Consider the following 19,458-nt stretch of genomic DNA (forward strand, 5'->3'; position numbering starts at 1 on the left):
TTATTTTATACATTAATGATCTAGATGAAGGAACTGAGAGCATTCTGGCTAAGTTTGCAGATGATACAAAGATAGGTGGAGAAACAGGTAGTATTGAAGAGGCACGGAAGCTGCAGAAGGATTTAGACAGGTTAGTAGAGTGGGCAAAGTGACAGATGGAATATAACGTGGGAAAGTGTGAGGTTATGCACTTTGATAGGAAGAATAGAGGCATCGATTAGATGCCTCTAAATTCTAAATGGTGTGAAAATTCAGAAATCTTAAGTGCAAAGGGACTTAGGAATCCTAGTCCAGGATTCTCACAAGATAAATTTGCAGGTTGAGGTGGTAGTTAGGAAGGCAAACACAATTTTGGCATTTATTTTGAGAGGACTAGAATGTAAAAGCAGGGATGTACTTCTGAGAAATGAAAAAAACTCTAGTCAGACCACATTTAGAGTACTGTGAGCAATTTTGGGTCCATGCCTCAGGAAGGATGTACTAGCCTTGGAGGCGGTCCAGAGGAGGTTCATGAGGATGATCCCAGAAATGAACAGGCTTAACATATGAAGAATATTTGATGACTCTGGGTTTATACTCGACGGAATTGAGAAAGATGAAGCAGGATCTAATTGAAACTTACAGAATACTGAACGGCCTGGACAGAGAGAACGTTGGGAACATGTTTCCATTAGCAGGAGAAACTAGGACCTGAGGGCACTGCTTCAGAGTAAAAGGGAAGAGTCTTTAGAACAGAGATGAGGAGAAGGCAGGGAGTGGCGAATCTATGGAATTCACTGCCACAGATGGCTGAAAGGACCAGGTCATTGAGTATATTTAAGACTGAGACAGATAGATAGATTCTTGATTGTCAAAGGGATCAACGGTTAGGAGGGAGAAAGTGGGAGAATAAGGTCAAGAAACTCATCAACCATGACTGAATGGCAGCGCTGACTTGATGGGCCGAATGGCCTAATTTCTGCTCCTATGTCTTATGGTCTATCCTTAAAAAGATAGATAGATTTTGGAACTCTCTGCCTCAGAATGTTGTGGATATTCCCTCGTTGAATACATTTAATGTTTGAATTGGTAGACTTTTGGCCTCTTAGGGAATTATGAGAAATGTAAACCACACAAAGGGTCGAGTTAAAGCCCAACACTGACATGACTAAATAATGGAGCAAGCCTGATGGACCGAATAGTCTACAAACGGTATTATTTTTTGTGTTAAGTAGATTTAAAATTTCCATCATTCGGTTAACAAGGATTCCTGGCAGAGTGCAGAGCTTAAATGCTTGGAGGTTACAATAGTCTGCCGCACTAGAAGAAGCACTAAATTATCCCAAACAAAAAAAAACTTGCTAATTTTAGTTCAGTCTTGAAACCTAACAAGAAAGTAGGTGGGTGCCACTTCTGTTAAGTTAGCAAAGCTTTACAACAAAACAGTTTGGATGTTTTACATCTAATGAGCTATAATGCGAGTTTCAAAAAAAATGTAAACTGTAATTTGTACAGCAGCTGTTAAATAATATAACTGCATCTATATCACTGCCATAGAGACAAGATGTCAGCAGATTTTCTTCAAGGTGCCATACTTGTTTTCAATTCTAATCAGTTGCATAGAGATTCTCTGGAAAGTTCAATTTACACTTCAATACAAATTTGGCAACAAATAGTTTCATGTCACACATCTATGAAGTGGACAAGTGCCAAAATATAGCATGTTAGAGTGCTCCACTGGGAGAAAATGGGTTGACAGATACTAATAGCTGTCTCTCTAAAAAGGCCAATTTGGCATACAACTCATTTATGAACCATTTTAGTAATTTCCTCTGCCCCTCAGATCAACCTTAACGGAGGAAACAGTTAATACTAACATTTACAAATAGAATAATAAGATGCTTTCACCTTGATGGAGTGCTAACGGCTGCAGACACATGGCTTTCCTGCTATTGATGGAATCTGGAAGATAAATGTTCTAACCTCAGAAGCAATGACAGCAGCAGGGACTATGATGATCCTGGTTCTTGCAATCTGCCGTGAAATTAAATGCTTCCTCTTCAGAAAAGCGACATGCTCTGAGCTGGTTCAACCAGTCAGTCAGCACACTTACATCGTTTTGTACAACATTACCATCCTGACTTGAATCTCTACTGCAGTTCCTTCACTATAGCTGAAATGAAATCCTGGAACTCCCTTTTTACTAAAAGTATACATGAAAGTAGCTCACCACCACCTTCTCAAGGGCAATTAGAGATGGAAAATAAATGCTTGCCTGGCCAGTGATGCTCAGGTCACAAGAAAGAATAAAAAAATCTCAGTGTTGATAATATGTATACTACTAAACAGTCAGCTGCGTCAATTGTCACACCCGCCAAGTGCATCAAGATTTGCAATTGTCTCATGCCACAGAACTCTCAGTTCTGTGACCCCAGCTTGCAGAATAGTCAAGAAAGACATTCACACCACCACATCACAGCCATAGTGTCATGATGTCGGCAAGCTGAGGATCCAGAGAAGAACAGAGCTCAGTTTATCAAATCACCCTCTGATGAAAGACCGATGATTAATAAAATGCAAGAGAAGGTTAAATGAAAGCTATTTTGGTGTAATTCTCTTAGGATACAAGGAGGGTAGACAGCATACAAAATTAACCCACAGTTTATGTTCCAAGAACAAGACCGAATGCATAAAAGAAGTTATGTCTGAAAACTTAAGAAATTCTCTCAAGAGAACACTGAAATATTGCTTGTATGGCAGTGTAATGCATTTATTATGTGAAATTTTTTGAATGGCCTCCTCCTGCTCCTATCTTCTATGTTTCTACGTTGTACGAATTATTTAGGAAAATAACAAAATAATGGGCTGGGATTTTTCTGTCAGCACTGGGTGAATGGTGCCAGGCTGTAGGCTTTGGAATGGCAGTTTATTGTAAATTTAAGAGCTATAACTGAGCAGTGACCTTTAAATGGAGCTGGAACCTGTGCAAACAGGGAAATTAAACGTGAATCTCATAACCAATTAAATTGAAGCATCATTACTGAGCACTACACAGCCTTTTTAAATCAATCATTCATGGGAGCAGGGCTCTTCTGGCACAGTTATAGTGTCCCTACCTCTGAGCAGGAGGCCCAGGTTCAACTTCCACCTGCTCCAGAGACGTGTCAGTATATCTCTGAATAGAAAATATCTATAGGATGTGGGTGTTGCAGGCTGCAGCAGCAGTTATTGTCCTTCCCTAGCTGCCTTTGTAAGCTGTTTTCATGCAGTCTATTTGACTTAGATAGACCCAAAAGTCTAAATCAGTGTGTCAGTTAAATGATTAATTCAATGTCAAATAAAGGTGCAAAAAGCAAAACAAATGAGCGGGAGAAGAAAGATACGGTTAAGTATTTTTTAAAACTTTCCACTATAATTAAAATATGAAGTCAGTGAGATGCCACACTTATAAAAGTTTAATTTTTAGGAATAGAGAAGTTGTTTGGTACTAACCAAAACTTATCACAGCGTTAAAATTCACAACAGACAAGCCCCAACATTTTCTGGCTATCTTAGTGGGTACCCATCATGTAAACAGTGCAATTTCTCAAGGGAAATCAGCAATGGGTAACAAATGATGATCTTCCTATCCCGTATGGAATTTAAAAGAACTCCACGTCCCGCTACACATTTCCATGCACGGTCTTTTAGAAAAATAACAGTACAACGACCAGAGCAGGGAAATTAAATAGCAACTACCTGATTTCCACATTAAACTGTACATGTGCGGTGGCTGGAAACTACTTTCTGATTTACTCCATAATAGCTAATGACTGCTGCCTTTATTGCCATGAGTGCCAGCTGTTCTTCAGCTTGTGAGCATGCTTGCCTCTGAATTACACGATTTTGGGCTCACCTCCCGCTTCTGAACTCAAGTACAAAATCAAGGCTGACAAATCAGTTCAGTACTGAGGGAATGCTGCAATGTTGGAGGTGTCATCTGTCAGATGATGAGTTAAATTAAGGCCCAACCTGTTTGTTCAGGTACTTGCGAACAATCCCATGGCACTTTTTCCAAAGAAGTGTAGGAGAACTGCCCCAGTGCCCTGTCCAACATTTATGTCTCAACACTGCAAAAACAGATTATCTATTAATTATCATTGCTGTTTCTGGGAGTTTGCTAGGCACATAAGGAGCAAAATTTCCCACATCAGAATTGCAACAACACTACACAAAGGACTACATTGGCTATAAAATGTTTCAAAGATATAAAAATGCCATATGCAAGTCTCTCCTTTATTTAGTTTTTTTCCAATGTCTGTCCAAAGAGAACACCCAATTGCCACATTCAGATGTCAGATCGGTAAAGCGTCAGATCCCAGCACAATAAGTAGACTACGTGTACAAAATGGTAATGAGCAGAATATAAACGCAAATAGAGATCCACCATGAACATAGGATTGCATGAGCTTCTTGTTATCTTTGTAATCCTCCCTCAAACCATCCACCTTCCAAAACTAATCAATCAGTCGCAGCATAAATGCCACAAATGGTAGAATTCTGAAGCAAAAACATGGAATGCACGAAATACTCAACATACCAATTAACGACCAGTTAACATTTCAGGCACAAACATCTGAATTAATGATTGAACTTAGTCAACACATTAACCTTTCACCAACAGATATATTTTCTGAACATTGTATGAAAAACAGCAGTACCGTCCGAGATCATTCACCCTTTTCACAACTCAGTCACAAGTTAGCTTTCAAGGCATTGCTGATTCAATATTAGCATTTGATTGAGATTGTTTCATAGCCAGACTCAACAATAATTAACACTTATAGAATGCCTTTAAAACATTCTCAATGATACAACGGTGGAGAGATGAGAGGTCCTGAGTTCAAGTACAATGTTTTACAAATGCAACTTCTTTTGCTCTTTTCCGAGATGAAGGTGATTCATGGAGGGAAAAACAGGTGCACTACTGGAATAGAGGTTGTATTGGTGGCTCAGAAAGGGGAATTTATTGTCCAGAAGGGCCTCTGGAAAATCTAGTGAGATATTGCAACCAAAGAAGAGCAATTTCGTCGGAAAAGCTACTCATACAAACAAACGGAATTTAAGCCACATTCACAAAGACAGGCATGAAATAAACACTGAAAATACTGCTCATTTCAAAAAATAAAATTGAACTATTACACAAAACAAAGAGACAGGCAGTAATCAACATAAGAATGAAGTGCAAACAGCAAATCATATGGAAAGTGACTCCATTGGGGATCCATTGAATTTACTTCAATATTGTAACAAACCTTTTAATTATGACATAACACAGTCATGATGCTAAGATGACAATTCTCAATGTTCCTCACTCAATTCATATTCACAGATAGTGACAAAGGGAACTGCAGGCTTCAACAATATAAATCCTCCTAAATGTTTAATAATAATTTAATTTTCACAATATAATTTATATAATGAAATCTAGATCATCAGGTCAGTCAGAAATCACAACAAAGGCAGGAAATGTTAAAATAGTAGCAACAAGAAACATATGTTCCTGACAGTGACAGCATACCCACCCCTCCTTTCAGCAGCACCAGCTGCTTTAATGAAATCTTTTATTTTACACGTTGGCCTTTAGCACTGACAGTACGACTGCAGATTCCTGTTTTCCTTGAGGTGACATCTCAACCACATGACCATTGTGCTAACAGGGTTATGGATCTGGCATGTATCTAACAAAAACAGAAGCAGCATTGCTGTCTGCCATCTGGCACTTTGGTCACTGGCTTCTTCAGTATTATCTATTTATTTAAATGTATCCTCTCTAGTTAATGACAAGTCACAGTCACACTTGTACCATTTATTATTCAAGTGAAAGAGGAGACCAAACGTTATTATCCTTTTCAAATTTAAAATTGATTGCCAGCTGCAACTCAGTGGAATGCACTCTTGGCTCTGAGGAAGGGTAGGGATACAAGACCCATTCAAGATATTTAAGTAGGAAACCTAAGCTGATGCTCTCGTGCAGCACTAAGCGCATGTTGCACTGTTGGAGGTGCCACTTCTCAAAGAAGGCCCTCATTATATCGAGGCAGACAGTTACATGGAAAAGCAATGGAGTTTTCCCCAGCGTCTTGGTCAATTTACTCTTCAGCTAACTTCACTAAAAATAGTTACTATCACAAATTGGCACTTACAAATTTCCTATAGTGCAAGCATGGCTACACTTCAAAAGTACTTCATTGTTTGCTTAGCACTTTGGTATGACGCTGTCACCTGAGCACTGAAATCGCCAATGTTTAAAGAAGGGATGCTTTTTGGTTCAGTGGTTTGTCTGAAATTACTGTCATTGAAGTTTTACATCAATCACCCTTCAAGAATTTTGATTGGTATGCACCAGATGGGCCTAAAATTAGGCTAGAATGTGCCGGGCCCAAGTCCAAGTCAGGGGAGCCAGTCTGTTGAGGACAATGACTCCACCAAAAACGGTGACAGCCCAAGCCCAATGTTAACATATTGACCTCAGAGTGAACAGGTTGCGGGATAGACTCTTCCTGCAAACACTTGGGCATAATATTCAGATTGCCAGTCCAGTTCTATACCAAGGAAGCACCGAATGATCACAGCATAAATTTTTCAGATGAGACAAACTGCCTGTCCTGTCAAGGTCACGAGGCTCTCTTTTGAGGAATAGCAGGGGAATTAACTCTCTTGCCTGGCCAACATTTATCATTCAACCTACATCACTAAAAACAAATTATCCGGTCATTTTCACAGAGTTGCTTGTGAGGGTTTTCTGTGTGCAAAATGGCTGGCCCATTTCAATATCACTTCAACAATGGTGGTACTCAGGGATTTCTGAGATTGCAAGAAGTGTTACATAATGCACTCGACTGGCATAAGGGGCTGGAGACCATACTCAAAATTGGGAATTCCCACATTCGGAATTCCAAACCCTGTTTCTCAGAAGATGCCTGGTCCAGGATTAGTGGCAGTATAGCTGGTGAAATCAAAAAGAAATGCTGATTGCAGGCAAAGATCAGTCCTCCTAGAATTCCAGGTTGAAATTATGGTACAAATCACTGAAGGAAAATACTACTAACATTTAGTAAATATCATATTAATCCATCTGTGCTACTAAGGAGGGTCTCGACACCAGCTGTGTCCAACTTGGCTTTAGCATTTCCTACATAACAATGATGGCAAAAATATTTTATGTGCCATAAAAGGCGCTTTAAGCATCCCAAGGTCAAAACACAAGAGACAGAAACGTAAGATTTTACTTTTGGCATTCTCTAACATAGCACAGCAATCTCTGGCAGAATACCTTCCTGTGAAGGGTGTCACAATCTCAGTGAAATTTCAGTAATGAGCTCATTTATGTGGCATTTATAATGAAATAGCTTCTGTTGTATATTTTATATCATTTTTACCACTAGAAAGTTCTACAGAGCATTCAATATGTTGAAATGCAGGGTAGGGGAGGCAATGTTGGTTACATTTTGAAACCTCAAAATATTTAAGTATTGGAAGGGTTAAACTAGCTTCAACATTATTTATGAATATGGTTATTTCTAACAAGCTAGAAAGTTAGGTTCAAAATAACCTGACACATCACTTAAAAAGCTGACAATTCAAGAACAGCCCTGATGTATGAAAACAAGTTGTTAAACAGGTTATGAAACCACTGAGAAGTGCACGAACCTCCTTGTACTGGAGGAAACAAATGGAAGTCATTTAGCGTAATCGGCATGCTGCAGGTATAATACAGGCTTTGCACTTCTGCAGTTTGCAAGGTCTGTTCCTGTTTGAGATCAACAAATGTTATTTCAATGGTCACATTCCTGTATCCAAACAACTCCATCTCACTGTCTTAGTTCGCAAAGGTACTCTTAAGTTCTTCAGTTGCAGAGTCACTTTACCTCAGTCAGACCCTTCCTCTTTTTTGGAAGTATTCTCTTAATCCAACTTTCTCAGTTTATTCTCACTGTGCCATAAACTCTCCCTTCCAATCCAACTCCTTCAAGCTGGTATACTTTATTTATTATCACCCCACACCTACCCCAAAACTACTGAAAGTGATAACTTTCCTTCTAGTCCCCAGAGAGCTCGCCACCAATCTTGCACAATTTAATTGCCTCCTTCCTCCTCACCATTTCTGAGCTTCGCCCTTTCCCCTTTACATCCCGAACACAGCTTCTGTTCTTGTTCCTTTACCATTTATTACCATCCATTACAGTCTCCTTGTTATTGCCATCTGTTTAATTCCCTTTTCATTTCCACATATTTTCTTCCCTTTTCACTATTATCTTTACCACTTATAATTCCAAACATCACTACAATCACTTCTCCTTTCACTGGTATCCACTTTGATTCTTGATCTTCAAAATTTTCCCTCTACTTGAGATCATTTCAGCTCTCTCCCATTGCTATCGATTTCTGCCAAGCCCTCCTCACATTTTCCTCCTATCCTACTTTGCTGTAGTTTAGAGTTTTCAGGCTCTGGGTAGGTTGGGCTCTCTTTCTTGGCTTTGCTACCTTGGCATTCTGCAAACTGGAACTCTGGAAAGAGGTTCTACCCAAAGTTCATGGAAGCGGCGCTGCTGTCACAACCACTGGGAGTACGCCAAGATGAGGAATGAAGGGTCTAGGCCCGAAACGCCAGCTTTTGTGCTCCTGAGATGCTGCTGGTCCTGCTGTGTTCATCCAGCTTCACACTTTATTATCTTGGAATCTTCATCAGAAGGGTCTAGGCCCGAAACGCCAGCTTTGGTGCTCCTGAGATGCTGCTTGGCCTGCTGTGTTCATCCAGCTCCACACTTTGTTATGTGAGAAATGGGAGCTGTCCAGTATATTACCCACCATATTCAACAACTGAATAGGAGTAAGGCTAGAGGAGGAACAGGGCTGCTCTGACAAACATTGGCACACTGACGCAAACAATAAGACTGATGCTTAGCATATACACGTGATGTCTCTTAAAAATTAAAGACTCCATCAGATGAATGCATAATTTTCATTCATACAAAATGGAAAAATAAATTTCAACTCACTCTAGGCAATTAAAATAAAAGAATTTACTTACTTAAACGGACTAAACAAAAAGGACAGTGTGGTCTCTTTTTTGTGAATCATCTTCACCTGTAAAATAATCAGAAGTTTCAAAATATGTTCCATGTCCAAGAGTTTTTTGGCATTCATACAGCAGCAATATTCACTATCCTCCTTTTTGTACAACTTGAGAGGTGTCCCGACGTTAAAAGTAGTGCAGCACTGAGGCACAGGAAGTAACTATTACCACAAAATTAATGCAACGTTCATAAAATGGGGCTTAAAACTAAGGTTTCAAAAACATGATTAATACTCTGCACATCCATCCTTGCTAATTCCTCTTCAAATACTTAGCTAATGGCTCTCCAAATTTAATGACTTAATTTCTAATCTCTTTACAATAATCTCACTTTGTGAGCAGAATTTTACAGATGGCAGGGTTTCCCTCTCCGCAACCTGAACAGGGCACGGGGAGGATGGCAGGAAATTCCACTTGCTTCCACATGCAAACCCACTGGTCAAAAGCGGGAGGTATGGATCATAAGATTCTGCCCACAGTATTCCACATCATGCACTTATAAATTCATCAGACTGGAAGAACAAAATTTTACTCCTTTGACCAGGGACCTTTCACTAAAATATAAACTTCTTTTTTGAAAAGGGTTTAGTTTAACCTGGAGACTCTGAATTTCCTTAGCTGTCTGAACCATCTGCCAAAATTTCAATCATTTCAACCTTTGCAGCAGGAGGTCAGACAATCCTGCGGAGATTCGGAGCCAGACGCAAATTGACTACTTTTTGGCAGTGCACTTGGCTTGAATTTCCCTTATTGGGGACTTCTGCCCACATTTTCAATTGAGCCATGATCCTGAGTTAGCTTCACTCGTTTAACAAGGTGTGTATTCAAAACGGTTCTCATTACCGTGAGGAAGCCAACCCAGAAAGACCCGTGTGGAGGGAAGCAGGGGCCTGGGACCAGGGAGGGGAGCATGGTGGTGGTGTGGAGGGGAGAGATGTGGACCAGCTCCGGTCCCCATAGCCTTAAAGCCTAATAAGGGGCTGCACAGTGGCTCAGTGGCCAGTATAGCTGCCTCACAGCACCAGGGACTCGAGTTCAATACCAGCCTCTGGCGGCTGTCTGTATGAAGTTTGCACGTTCTCCCTGTATCTGCTTGGGTTTCCTTCGGGTGCTCTGGTTTCCTCCCACACAGTCTAAAGATGTGCAGGGTAGGTGGATTAGCCATGATAAATTGCCTATAATGCCCAAAGAAGTGTAAGGTAGATGCATTAACTGGGTTACAGGGATAGGATAGGTGGATGAGTCTGGGTGGAATGTTCTTCGAAGAGTTGGTGTGGACTTGTTAGGCTAAATGGCCTGTTTCTAAAACAAAAGACTGGGAACAGGTGTAGCAGGAATAGGAAAGTAACTTTGAAAAGGGACAGAATTAACCAACTAAGGTGGTTGCAAACCACATCATGAGGCCAAAAAGCTTTTGTAAAAGCACCTCCTTCAATTTTGGACATTGTGGACAGTTATGCAACCACCTTGGTCAATCAGCTTCTAATTGGGCAATAGTGGAATGAGATAAAAATGGGAGGTAACCAGGTGAGAAGACCAGACCACATTCCCAAGCAGCATTCATTTACAATAGTCCAGCAAAGCAGGGAGAGTGAAATCCGTGGTTGCCACGGCTTTCTGCCCTACTACTTATGATACCAGCCACCCACTGTGGAATGCCATAGGAGATAAAATTCCACTTCAATTAATCATGAATTATATTTTCATAAAAATTTACTCATGTAATCCCAAAGCTGAAGTGTTATTAAAGCTGCTGCACTGATTCCAAAAAACAACAACATTCTTGCCATCACTTTTGGCTTATATGTCAACTTGATTCAGAATCAAATAATATCTACTTAAGTAAGCTCTCAGAAAATTTTGTTGTGATTTTGAATTGTTTAATGCTACGATTCAGGCCATAAACATGAATAATAATATACAGAAACATTGTCTGAGAATCTGAATCACCCTCTCAAAACAACGGTTTGTTGGGTTAGTATTTAAACTTCAAAACAAAAATAATGTTTAATAATAACAACAAATTTCATACCGTAAACTGTTCCAATATTTGCATAGTATTTGTCAGTATGCATTCAGCTTTAAAATGGTTGCTGTTGTTCAAGTATTCCAAAGGTAAAATGCCCTGAGAAACATAATATGTTTGGCATATTGAAACATGAACCACAAAAGTAAAACCTAAAATATCTGAACCAACTGCTTTAACTTATTTTAATACATTCTAACAACATCAGTTTACTCAGGCTACGTTCATGGAGTACACAGTGCCTCTCTCAGTTCTACTTAAAATATAGTTAACAATATGAAGCAGTTTATCAACAAGATAAAGAAAATAGTTAGATTGCCAAGCCAGACAGGTATTAGATTTCACAACATGTCTTGTATTCTTCAATAATTAGACGCACTTTCTCATTCAATGCATTGTAAATTTATAAGGTGCTGAATTCAAACAGATGAAAAGTCTAACAGAAGTTATTTTTGACAGTCTAAAAGAAACAATAAAATGTGGTGTATGTTGATAATCCACCTTAAATTATTTCTAAAATAAACATAACATTGTGCCTCATGAAATAAAGATGTGTAGTTTTTCTTTTCATTTCGAACAGGCTTGATGGGCCAGCTGGTCTCTTACTGCCTGTCAATTTTGTATAATTGTCAAATTCACATAAATATAATATGGCATGGTATTACATAACCAAAATGCTATGCACCTCCTTGAAGGTTGTCTTGAATTTTTGACTGGCAGAACCGTCTACATGAAAAAGGAGCAAATCGTGGTCAGTAAGTTCAAAGGAATCACTAATGGCCTACTTAAAACAATTTCCTTTCAATGTAGCACTATCCAAAGGACGAAAATGCTTTTACCCCACTTTGGAATCAAGCATCGATACCATATCTGACAAATACTCCAAGTGTGCCACTCTACTTCATAGTGGCATTCGTAGAATCGAAGAATCTCTACAGCATGGAAACAGGCCCTTCAGCCCAACATGTCCACACCGACACTCAGAGCATCCCACCCAGATTCATCCCCCTTTCAACCCACCTAATCTACACATCCCTGAAAACTACGGACAATTTCCCATGGCCAATCAACCTAACCTGCACATCTTTGGACTGTGGGAGGAAACCAGAGCACCCGGAGGAAACCCACGCAGACATGGGGAGATATGTGCAAACTCCACACAGACAGTCACCCGAGGGTGGAATCAAACCCGGGTCCCTGGCGCTGTGAGGCAGGGGCGCTAGCCACTGAGTTACCATGCGATCCAAATGAGAGAGATTAGATTAACTTGCCTATAGTTTCCTGCTTACTGTCTCCCTCCTTTCTTGAATAGATTCATTACATTTGCCATTTTCCAATCCGCAGAAACCCTTTAATACCAAGAAGAGGTGACCAAAGCAAACTGCTAATGTACTGACTGAAATTTAATCTGTTAACAGGATAGATTAGAGATCCATTCAAAGAATGATCTGGTTTGGCAGCCTGATAAAGGGTCTGGTCTGATGCCACCCAAATTTTCCTTGGATACACCCCTTAATGAGGATATATGCACACAGTTGCGGTCCTTGAAGAACAAGGACACCTGGGATGTGCGGGAGTGGAATGCCTCATCCTGGGAGCAGATGTGGCGGAGGCAAAAGATTGGGAACAGGGGATGAGATTTTCGCAGGAGGGTGGGTGGGAGGGAGGAGGTGTATTCTAGGTAGCTGTGGGAGTCGTTGGGCTTGAAACGGACATTGGTTTCTAGGTCTTTGCCTGAGATGAAGACAGAGAGGTCCAGGAAGGTGAGGGATGTGTTGGAGATGGTCCAGGAGGACTTGAGGTTGGGGTGCAAGGTGTTGGTGAAGAGGTTGAACTGTTTGAGCTCCTCATGGGAGCATGAGGCAGCGCCAATACAGTCATCAATATAACAGAGGAAGAGATGGGGTTTATGGCCAGTGTAGGCGCAGAAGAGGGACTGTTCCATGTAACCTACAAAGAGACAGGCATAGCTTGGGCCCATGTGGGTACACATGGCCACCCCTTCATCTGTGGAAGTGGGAGGAATTGAAAGAGAAGTTGTTGAGGGTGAGGACAAGTTCGGCAAGGCGGATGAGGGTGTCGGTGGAGGGGGACTGGTTGGGTCTGCGAGACAGGAAGAAGCGGAGGGCCTTGAGGCCATCTGCACGGGGAATGCAAGTGTACAGGGACTGGATGTCCATGGTGAAAATGAGGTGTTGGGGACCAGGGAATTGGAAGTTCCGGAGGAGGTGGAGGGCGTGGGTGGTGTCACGGACATAGGTAGGGAGTTCCTGAGGAGAAAATGGAGTCCAGATAGGTGGAGATGAGTTCGGTGGGGCAGGAGCAGGCGGAGACCATGGGACGACCAGGGCAGTCAGATTTGTGGATTTTGGGAAGGAGATAGAGCCGGGCAGTGCGGGGTTGGGGAACGATGAGGTTGGAGGCTGTGGGTGGGAGGTCGCCTGAGGTGATGAGGTTGTGGATAGTTTGGTGCTCGGGGGTGGGGTCATGATCCAGGGGCGGTAGGAGGTGGTGTCGGAGAGTTGGCGTCTGGCCTTGGCAACGTAGATGAGTCTGGACCAGGGAGATGGTGTCTGCATTGGACCTATTGCAATGGTCGGCACATTGTAGAGGATCAAGGCAATCTTGGAGGCTGAAGTTGATGCGTGCCATTACTAATCTCTTGAAGCTTCATAATGATGGATGTCAGAGCCACCGGGCTGCAGTCGTTAAGGCATGCTGCGTGATTTTTCTTTGGCACCAGGAATGCCTATGCACATTGCTCATAAGGTTTAATACGGGGATATGATTCCCTACAAGTGTATCAACAATAACGTAAGTGCATGGAATTCAAGGTAGTCTTGTGGCATAGGTTAGGAAGGAGAAGATTAAGGAAAGGCAGTACCCTGCGTAGTAGACACAATGGGAACTTCAGATGCTGGAGAATCCAAGATAACAAAGTGTGAAGCTGAATGAACACAGCAGGCCAAGCAACATCTCAGGAGCACAGAAGCTGGTGTTTCGGGCCTAGACCCTTCATCAGGCTTGGCCTGCTGTGTTCATCCAGCTTCACACTTTGTTACCCTGCGTAGTAGATGTGCCTTGTGGCGTTTCCCAAGAACCTGTGCTTGGATTTTCACTTTCTACTTCGCAGATGAATGACTTGGATGTAGAAATACACCGTTGCAGTTCAAGGAGGCAGCTTTCCATCACATTCTCAAAGGCAATATGGGATTGACAGCAAATGTTAGCCAAGCCAGCAACATCCACATCCCATAAAAGAATACATATGTATAGAATAGGAAGTTACATATTCACATTTACAGTCAGATTCAGAGACACAGATAGATATATTGCTGGAAACAGAAATTTACAAATCAATGTTAAAAGAAAACAAAGTGAGTAGGTAAGTGGAGCTCCACATTAGAAGGCAGCAAGTCAGGTACTGTGTATCTCAAAAAAAAAAATCAGAAAATCTTCATAAGTGAGAAGCTGTAGAGCAGCAAAGAATCTTGTATCGTATTACTCACCTTCCAACTCCCCAAATGCTGTCCACCATCTTTAAGGCAAAAGTCAAGATGTCAAAAGTGATGGAATGCTCTATGTTCGTCGCATGTGCACAGCTCCAACACTCAAGATGCTTGACATCATTCAGAACAAAGCATCCTGCTTGACTGGCACCTCACCCACAAACAATCAGCTCCTCCAACGCTCAACAGCAGCAATAGGCACCATCCATATGATGCACTGCAGAAATTCACCAGTGCTCTTTACACAACACTTATCATTAAATCATGAGAAATAATAACAGGAGTAGGCTACTGAGCTCCTTGAGACCACTCTACCATTCAACAGAATCATGGCTGATCCAACATTTCTCACATTCACTTTCCTGCATTTTCCCTTTAAGCTTTGATTCTCTAATTGATCAAGAATTTATCTATTCTAACTTTAAATATACGAAAGGACTTTGCCCCACAGCTCTCAATGGCAAACATTCCATTGTCTCACAACCCTCTCAAGAAATCATCCTCATCTCAGTCTTAAATCAGCACCCCTGTACTTAGAGGCCATGCCATCTGGCCTTAAACTCTCCCATGAGGGAAAACAACTTCTCGGCATTTACCCAATAAAACCCTTAAGTATCCTTTTGTTTTAATGACACTATCCCTCATTCTTTTAAATTCCAGCGAGTAGGGTCCCAACCTGATTAACATTTGCTCATAAGACAATCCCTCCACACCAGGAATTATCCAAGTGAGCCTCGTTTGACCTGCCTCCAATGAAATATCTTTCCTTAAAGAAGAGGACTAAAATTGCTCACAGTAGTCCAGATGTGGTCTAACCAGTGCCTTGCAGAGTTGCTGTGAGGCTTCCATACTCATATACCAATCCTCTTGGAAGTAAGAGTCAATATTCCATTAGCCTTTGTGCGTACTTGTTATACCTAAATACCAGCTTTCTGTGCTTTCAGGTATAATTACTTCCAAGTCCCTTGGTGTTGCCGCTTTCTGCAATTTTTCTTCTTTTAAATAATATTCTGGTCTTTTGTTCTCCCTTCTAAAATGAACACCATCACATTTTCACACATTATACATCATTTTTGCATTTTTGCCAGCTTTTTGCCCACTTATTTAGCCTATTGATATTTCTCTATAAACTGTTTGTATCCCTCTCACAACTTGCCTTTCCATCTATTTTTGTGTCAACTGCAAAGTTGGCCATAGTATACCTACCACCCTCCTCTAAGTCATGAAACCACCCTGCAAACAACCCAACACATTGAACATCTGTTACGACAAGGGCAGAAAATAGACAGGAACATTACCACACATCTTCCCCTTCAAGTCACTCACCATCCTGACTCGGAACTATATCACTGTTCCTTCAGTGTTGGTGGGTCAAAACCTGGGACCTCCCAACATGGTGTGTGTACCTACATCAAATGGACTTCAGTGGTTCAATGCAGCAACTCACCACCACTTTCACAAGGGTAACTTAAGATGGGGAATGAATGCTGGCCCAGTCATTATCGCTTAAATCTAATGAATTTTTTTTTTCCAACATTAATATAAATCGTCAGCAAAGATCACTAAAAGCTAGTGCACAGGTACAAAACATTATTTAAAAAAAGAACAACATAATGCCAGTTTTTAACTCACACAAAAATAAGGAAATTTTCTTGCCTCATCATTTTTACTGTGTCAAAAGTAAATATCTATTGTATAGTTGATGAGGAAATACTGCAAAAACATGGGTTGTAAGATGTTATTTAGAGGTTGAGTGTGATACCACAAGGTTATAATCTGAGGCGGGGTGCCTACCTTTGTTGACTAGTTGGCAGAAAAGCCATTCTGCTGAAGGCAGCTGATGAGGAAATTGTCGTAAACGGTAGGAGAATTACTTGGAGGAATTACCTAAAAGCTGAATAACACACCACAGGCTTGTATATGTAGGGTTTAGTGTCTATCATATTGATGCAGTTGCAGAAAAGAAAGTAGTTGCTATGGAGCTTTTCGGAATATGTATAGGTGTGCACCTGGGCACTGACATCTTTGAGTGCTGACAAAGAATTAACTCATCTTTCTTATTCACAAAGATGCTGACAGTTCTGCTACATATTGTCAGCATTTGTGGTGGTCTAAATTTGCAGTACTTCTAGATCTTCCTTTACTTGTTCATTTTAAGATGAATCAGATTGTTTACTGTGTTACTGAAGGCAAAATTACTTTTACCTACTACTTCCTTTGCAAAGACTCAAAGCTATATTTTTGTGGGGCCTTGAGACCAAGTAGTAACTATCTTCTTGGAAACTGTATCTAAGAAGCAGTAGAAGACTGGAGGGAAGGGAAGACTGGAACCAATCTAAATGATAAAGTGTTTAATAAAACCAAAAAGTAAAATACTGCAGATGCCCAAAATCTGAAATTAAAACAGAATGTGCTAGTGAAACTTAGCAGGTCGGACAACATGTGTGGAGAGAGTAACAGGGATAACATTTCAAGTCCAGCACGGCACTTCATCAGACCAAATGAAAAGCACATTTGGACTTGAAACATTAAACCTGTTACTCTCTACACAGATGTTGCTAAACCTTTATGGCTTATTCACAAGGGTTGGAGGGTTTAAGCTATAGAAGGAAGCGGAATAGTCTGGGGCTGTTTTCCCTGGAGTGTCAGAGGTTGAGGGGTGACCTTGTAGAAGTTTATATCATTTGGGGCATAAATATGGTGACTAGTCAAGATCTTTTCCCCAGGTTAGCGGAGTCCAAAACTAAAGTGCATAGGTTTATGGGACCTAAGGGGGCAAATTTTTCACATGGCTTCAGGTGTGGGTGTATGGGATCGGCTGCCAGAGGTGTTGGTGGAGGGCTGATACAAATACAACATTTAAAAGATAGCTGGGTGGGTATATGAATAGGAAGCAATTGGAGGGATATGGGCCAAATGTAGGTCAAATGGGAATAGATTAATTTAGACTATCCGGTATGAATGACTTGGACCAAAGGGACTGCTTCCATGCTATATATCTTGATCGAACTATAATGATATAACCTGCTGAGTATGCCAAAATTTTCTCTTTTTATTAATGAAATTTAAAAACATGACTTAGTATATTGCTTGTAACATGACATCATTCTCACCTGAAATCACATGCTCAAAAATATGGACACCTGTGGTCGCACAACACTTATACAGCCTGCACCAGCCATCGACAAGATTCTGGACTGCTCACAGAACCTCACAGGACACACACTTAATCATCACAAAAATACAGAAACAAAATTAGAGTACTTTCATAATTAGTAGTAAGTTCAATACGCACTGTCTGCAACCTAATTAAATAAAATCTCAAATATTAGCTTACCACCGAATTTAGAGGGAAGGGAACTCCAATTAAAGCAGCCATCAGCGGTGCTATGTCAGCCTGTGCAATGCCAAAGAGAAACATTTAGCTGCAACATTTTGAGGACAGCAGAAGTAATATAAACTTACATACTTTGTTAAGTCTAATAAATTAGAAGATCCTATTGTTGAGACCTTCACTTTTTCTAATTTTTGTCATTTTGGTTTAGAGCTGTTAACAAAAGACGTAGGTGACCTTCGAGTTGTGAGCATCATGTTCTTTTTTTAAAAGAAAGAGAACAAACTCATATGTTTCCGAGGTCAGGCCTGAAAGTTAATTCAACATTGATTCTCATTCAAAGAACCCTGTTGATGCTTCGGTTCTAGAGAGGCATTTTGCTCAAACAATGGAAGATGGTTGAATGTTAATGGAGGTCTCAGAGGGAAGTTGGTACCCAGAGAATGTTGGAAAAAGAAAACAAAATTTGCAGGGTTTTGAACTGTCTGTAATTATCAGAGGGATCATAGTGGCCAATGCTACAGAATGGAAGCTCATTGCTCCCTGGCTATCCTCCCAAAATCAATTTCTGGGAAGTTCGGAGAATGGAATCTCAGTTTTAAGAATTAAGTGAGTATTCCTCAGAGCATACTGGAAGCCATTTGCATTTAACAGTGTCTTCAGAAACCAAGCAAGATACAATCCCACGTATCTGCGATTTTACAGATGGCGGAGACCGCTTAAATAAACCAGCCAGTTATAGCTCATTTTTTGCTTTGAGATATTCCTTAACTGTGTCTGTTTGTCTGTCTGACTTTGTGTCAGTGGGTACTAGAATCAAAGAGGATTGGGAATAAATCACTCACATTAATTATCTCATTTAACTTAGCTCTGCTAAAACTGCTACATTATTAATAAATCATTAATTCTTTGGCTTAATTTATAAATACGGTGTCTGCTATTCAAGAGAGTCTGGTATTGGTTATCCAAAACTTTGCTTAGGAGCCAAGAGGCGGAGTGTCAATTTTGATAGTCATTGAAAGTTTTAATTTTACTCTTGTGAAAAGCAGGAATAGGGAGGCTACCTTGATTTGGCTGTCTGTCATCATGTTGTAACACAGCTAAACAATGATGATGGCTGAAATTGATATTGCCATATGGAAGGATAATTGGGTAATGAAAATTAACAAATCATGAATGTTTTCCAATGTGTCCTTCATTTACGCCTCTATGAACCAATAATCATTAGCTGTATGGATAATGTCCACTGACATTTCTTCCCTTCCTCAGAAACTAGCTTTCACTTCAATGGTGGCCTTCCTCGGATTGGAATAACTTGGGTGGCATTCATGGTTGTGAATCTACACTGACATTTGCATAAAATCCAGTACCGTCGAGCCATTTATGTACCTGGCAACAAGTGCAGCATCTATGTTGAGTTCAGAACACTTATTTGCACAGTGTTTGTCCCTAAAGAGTGGCCCATAAAACCAGTGATGTCAGCATTTTGGCT

At 40.7% G+C, this 19,458-nt stretch overlaps 1 protein-coding gene across 9 annotated transcripts in view; it reads right to left on the reverse strand.

The window, feature by feature from the left end:
- pign (phosphatidylinositol glycan anchor biosynthesis, class N) overlaps positions 1-19,458 on the reverse strand; it is a 101,401-nt gene that overhangs the window by 54,653 nt on the left and 27,290 nt on the right. For all 9 annotated transcript variants that reach the window (XM_059651990.1, XM_048520779.2, XM_048520744.2 and 6 more), the window contains 3 exons: positions 17,970-18,029; positions 11,130-11,222; positions 9,053-9,108 (listed from right to left, as the gene is read on the reverse strand). In XM_059651990.1, the coding sequence (XP_059507973.1) occupies positions 9,053-9,108; positions 11,130-11,222; positions 17,970-18,029 (209 nt within the window). The remainder of the gene's footprint in view (positions 1-9,052; positions 9,109-11,129; positions 11,223-17,969; positions 18,030-19,458) is intronic.

This window comes from Stegostoma tigrinum, chromosome 2 (assembly GCF_030684315.1).
Source record: "Stegostoma tigrinum isolate sSteTig4 chromosome 2, sSteTig4.hap1, whole genome shotgun sequence".
In the NCBI taxonomy this organism is placed as follows: domain Eukaryota; kingdom Metazoa; phylum Chordata; class Chondrichthyes; order Orectolobiformes; family Stegostomatidae; genus Stegostoma; species Stegostoma tigrinum.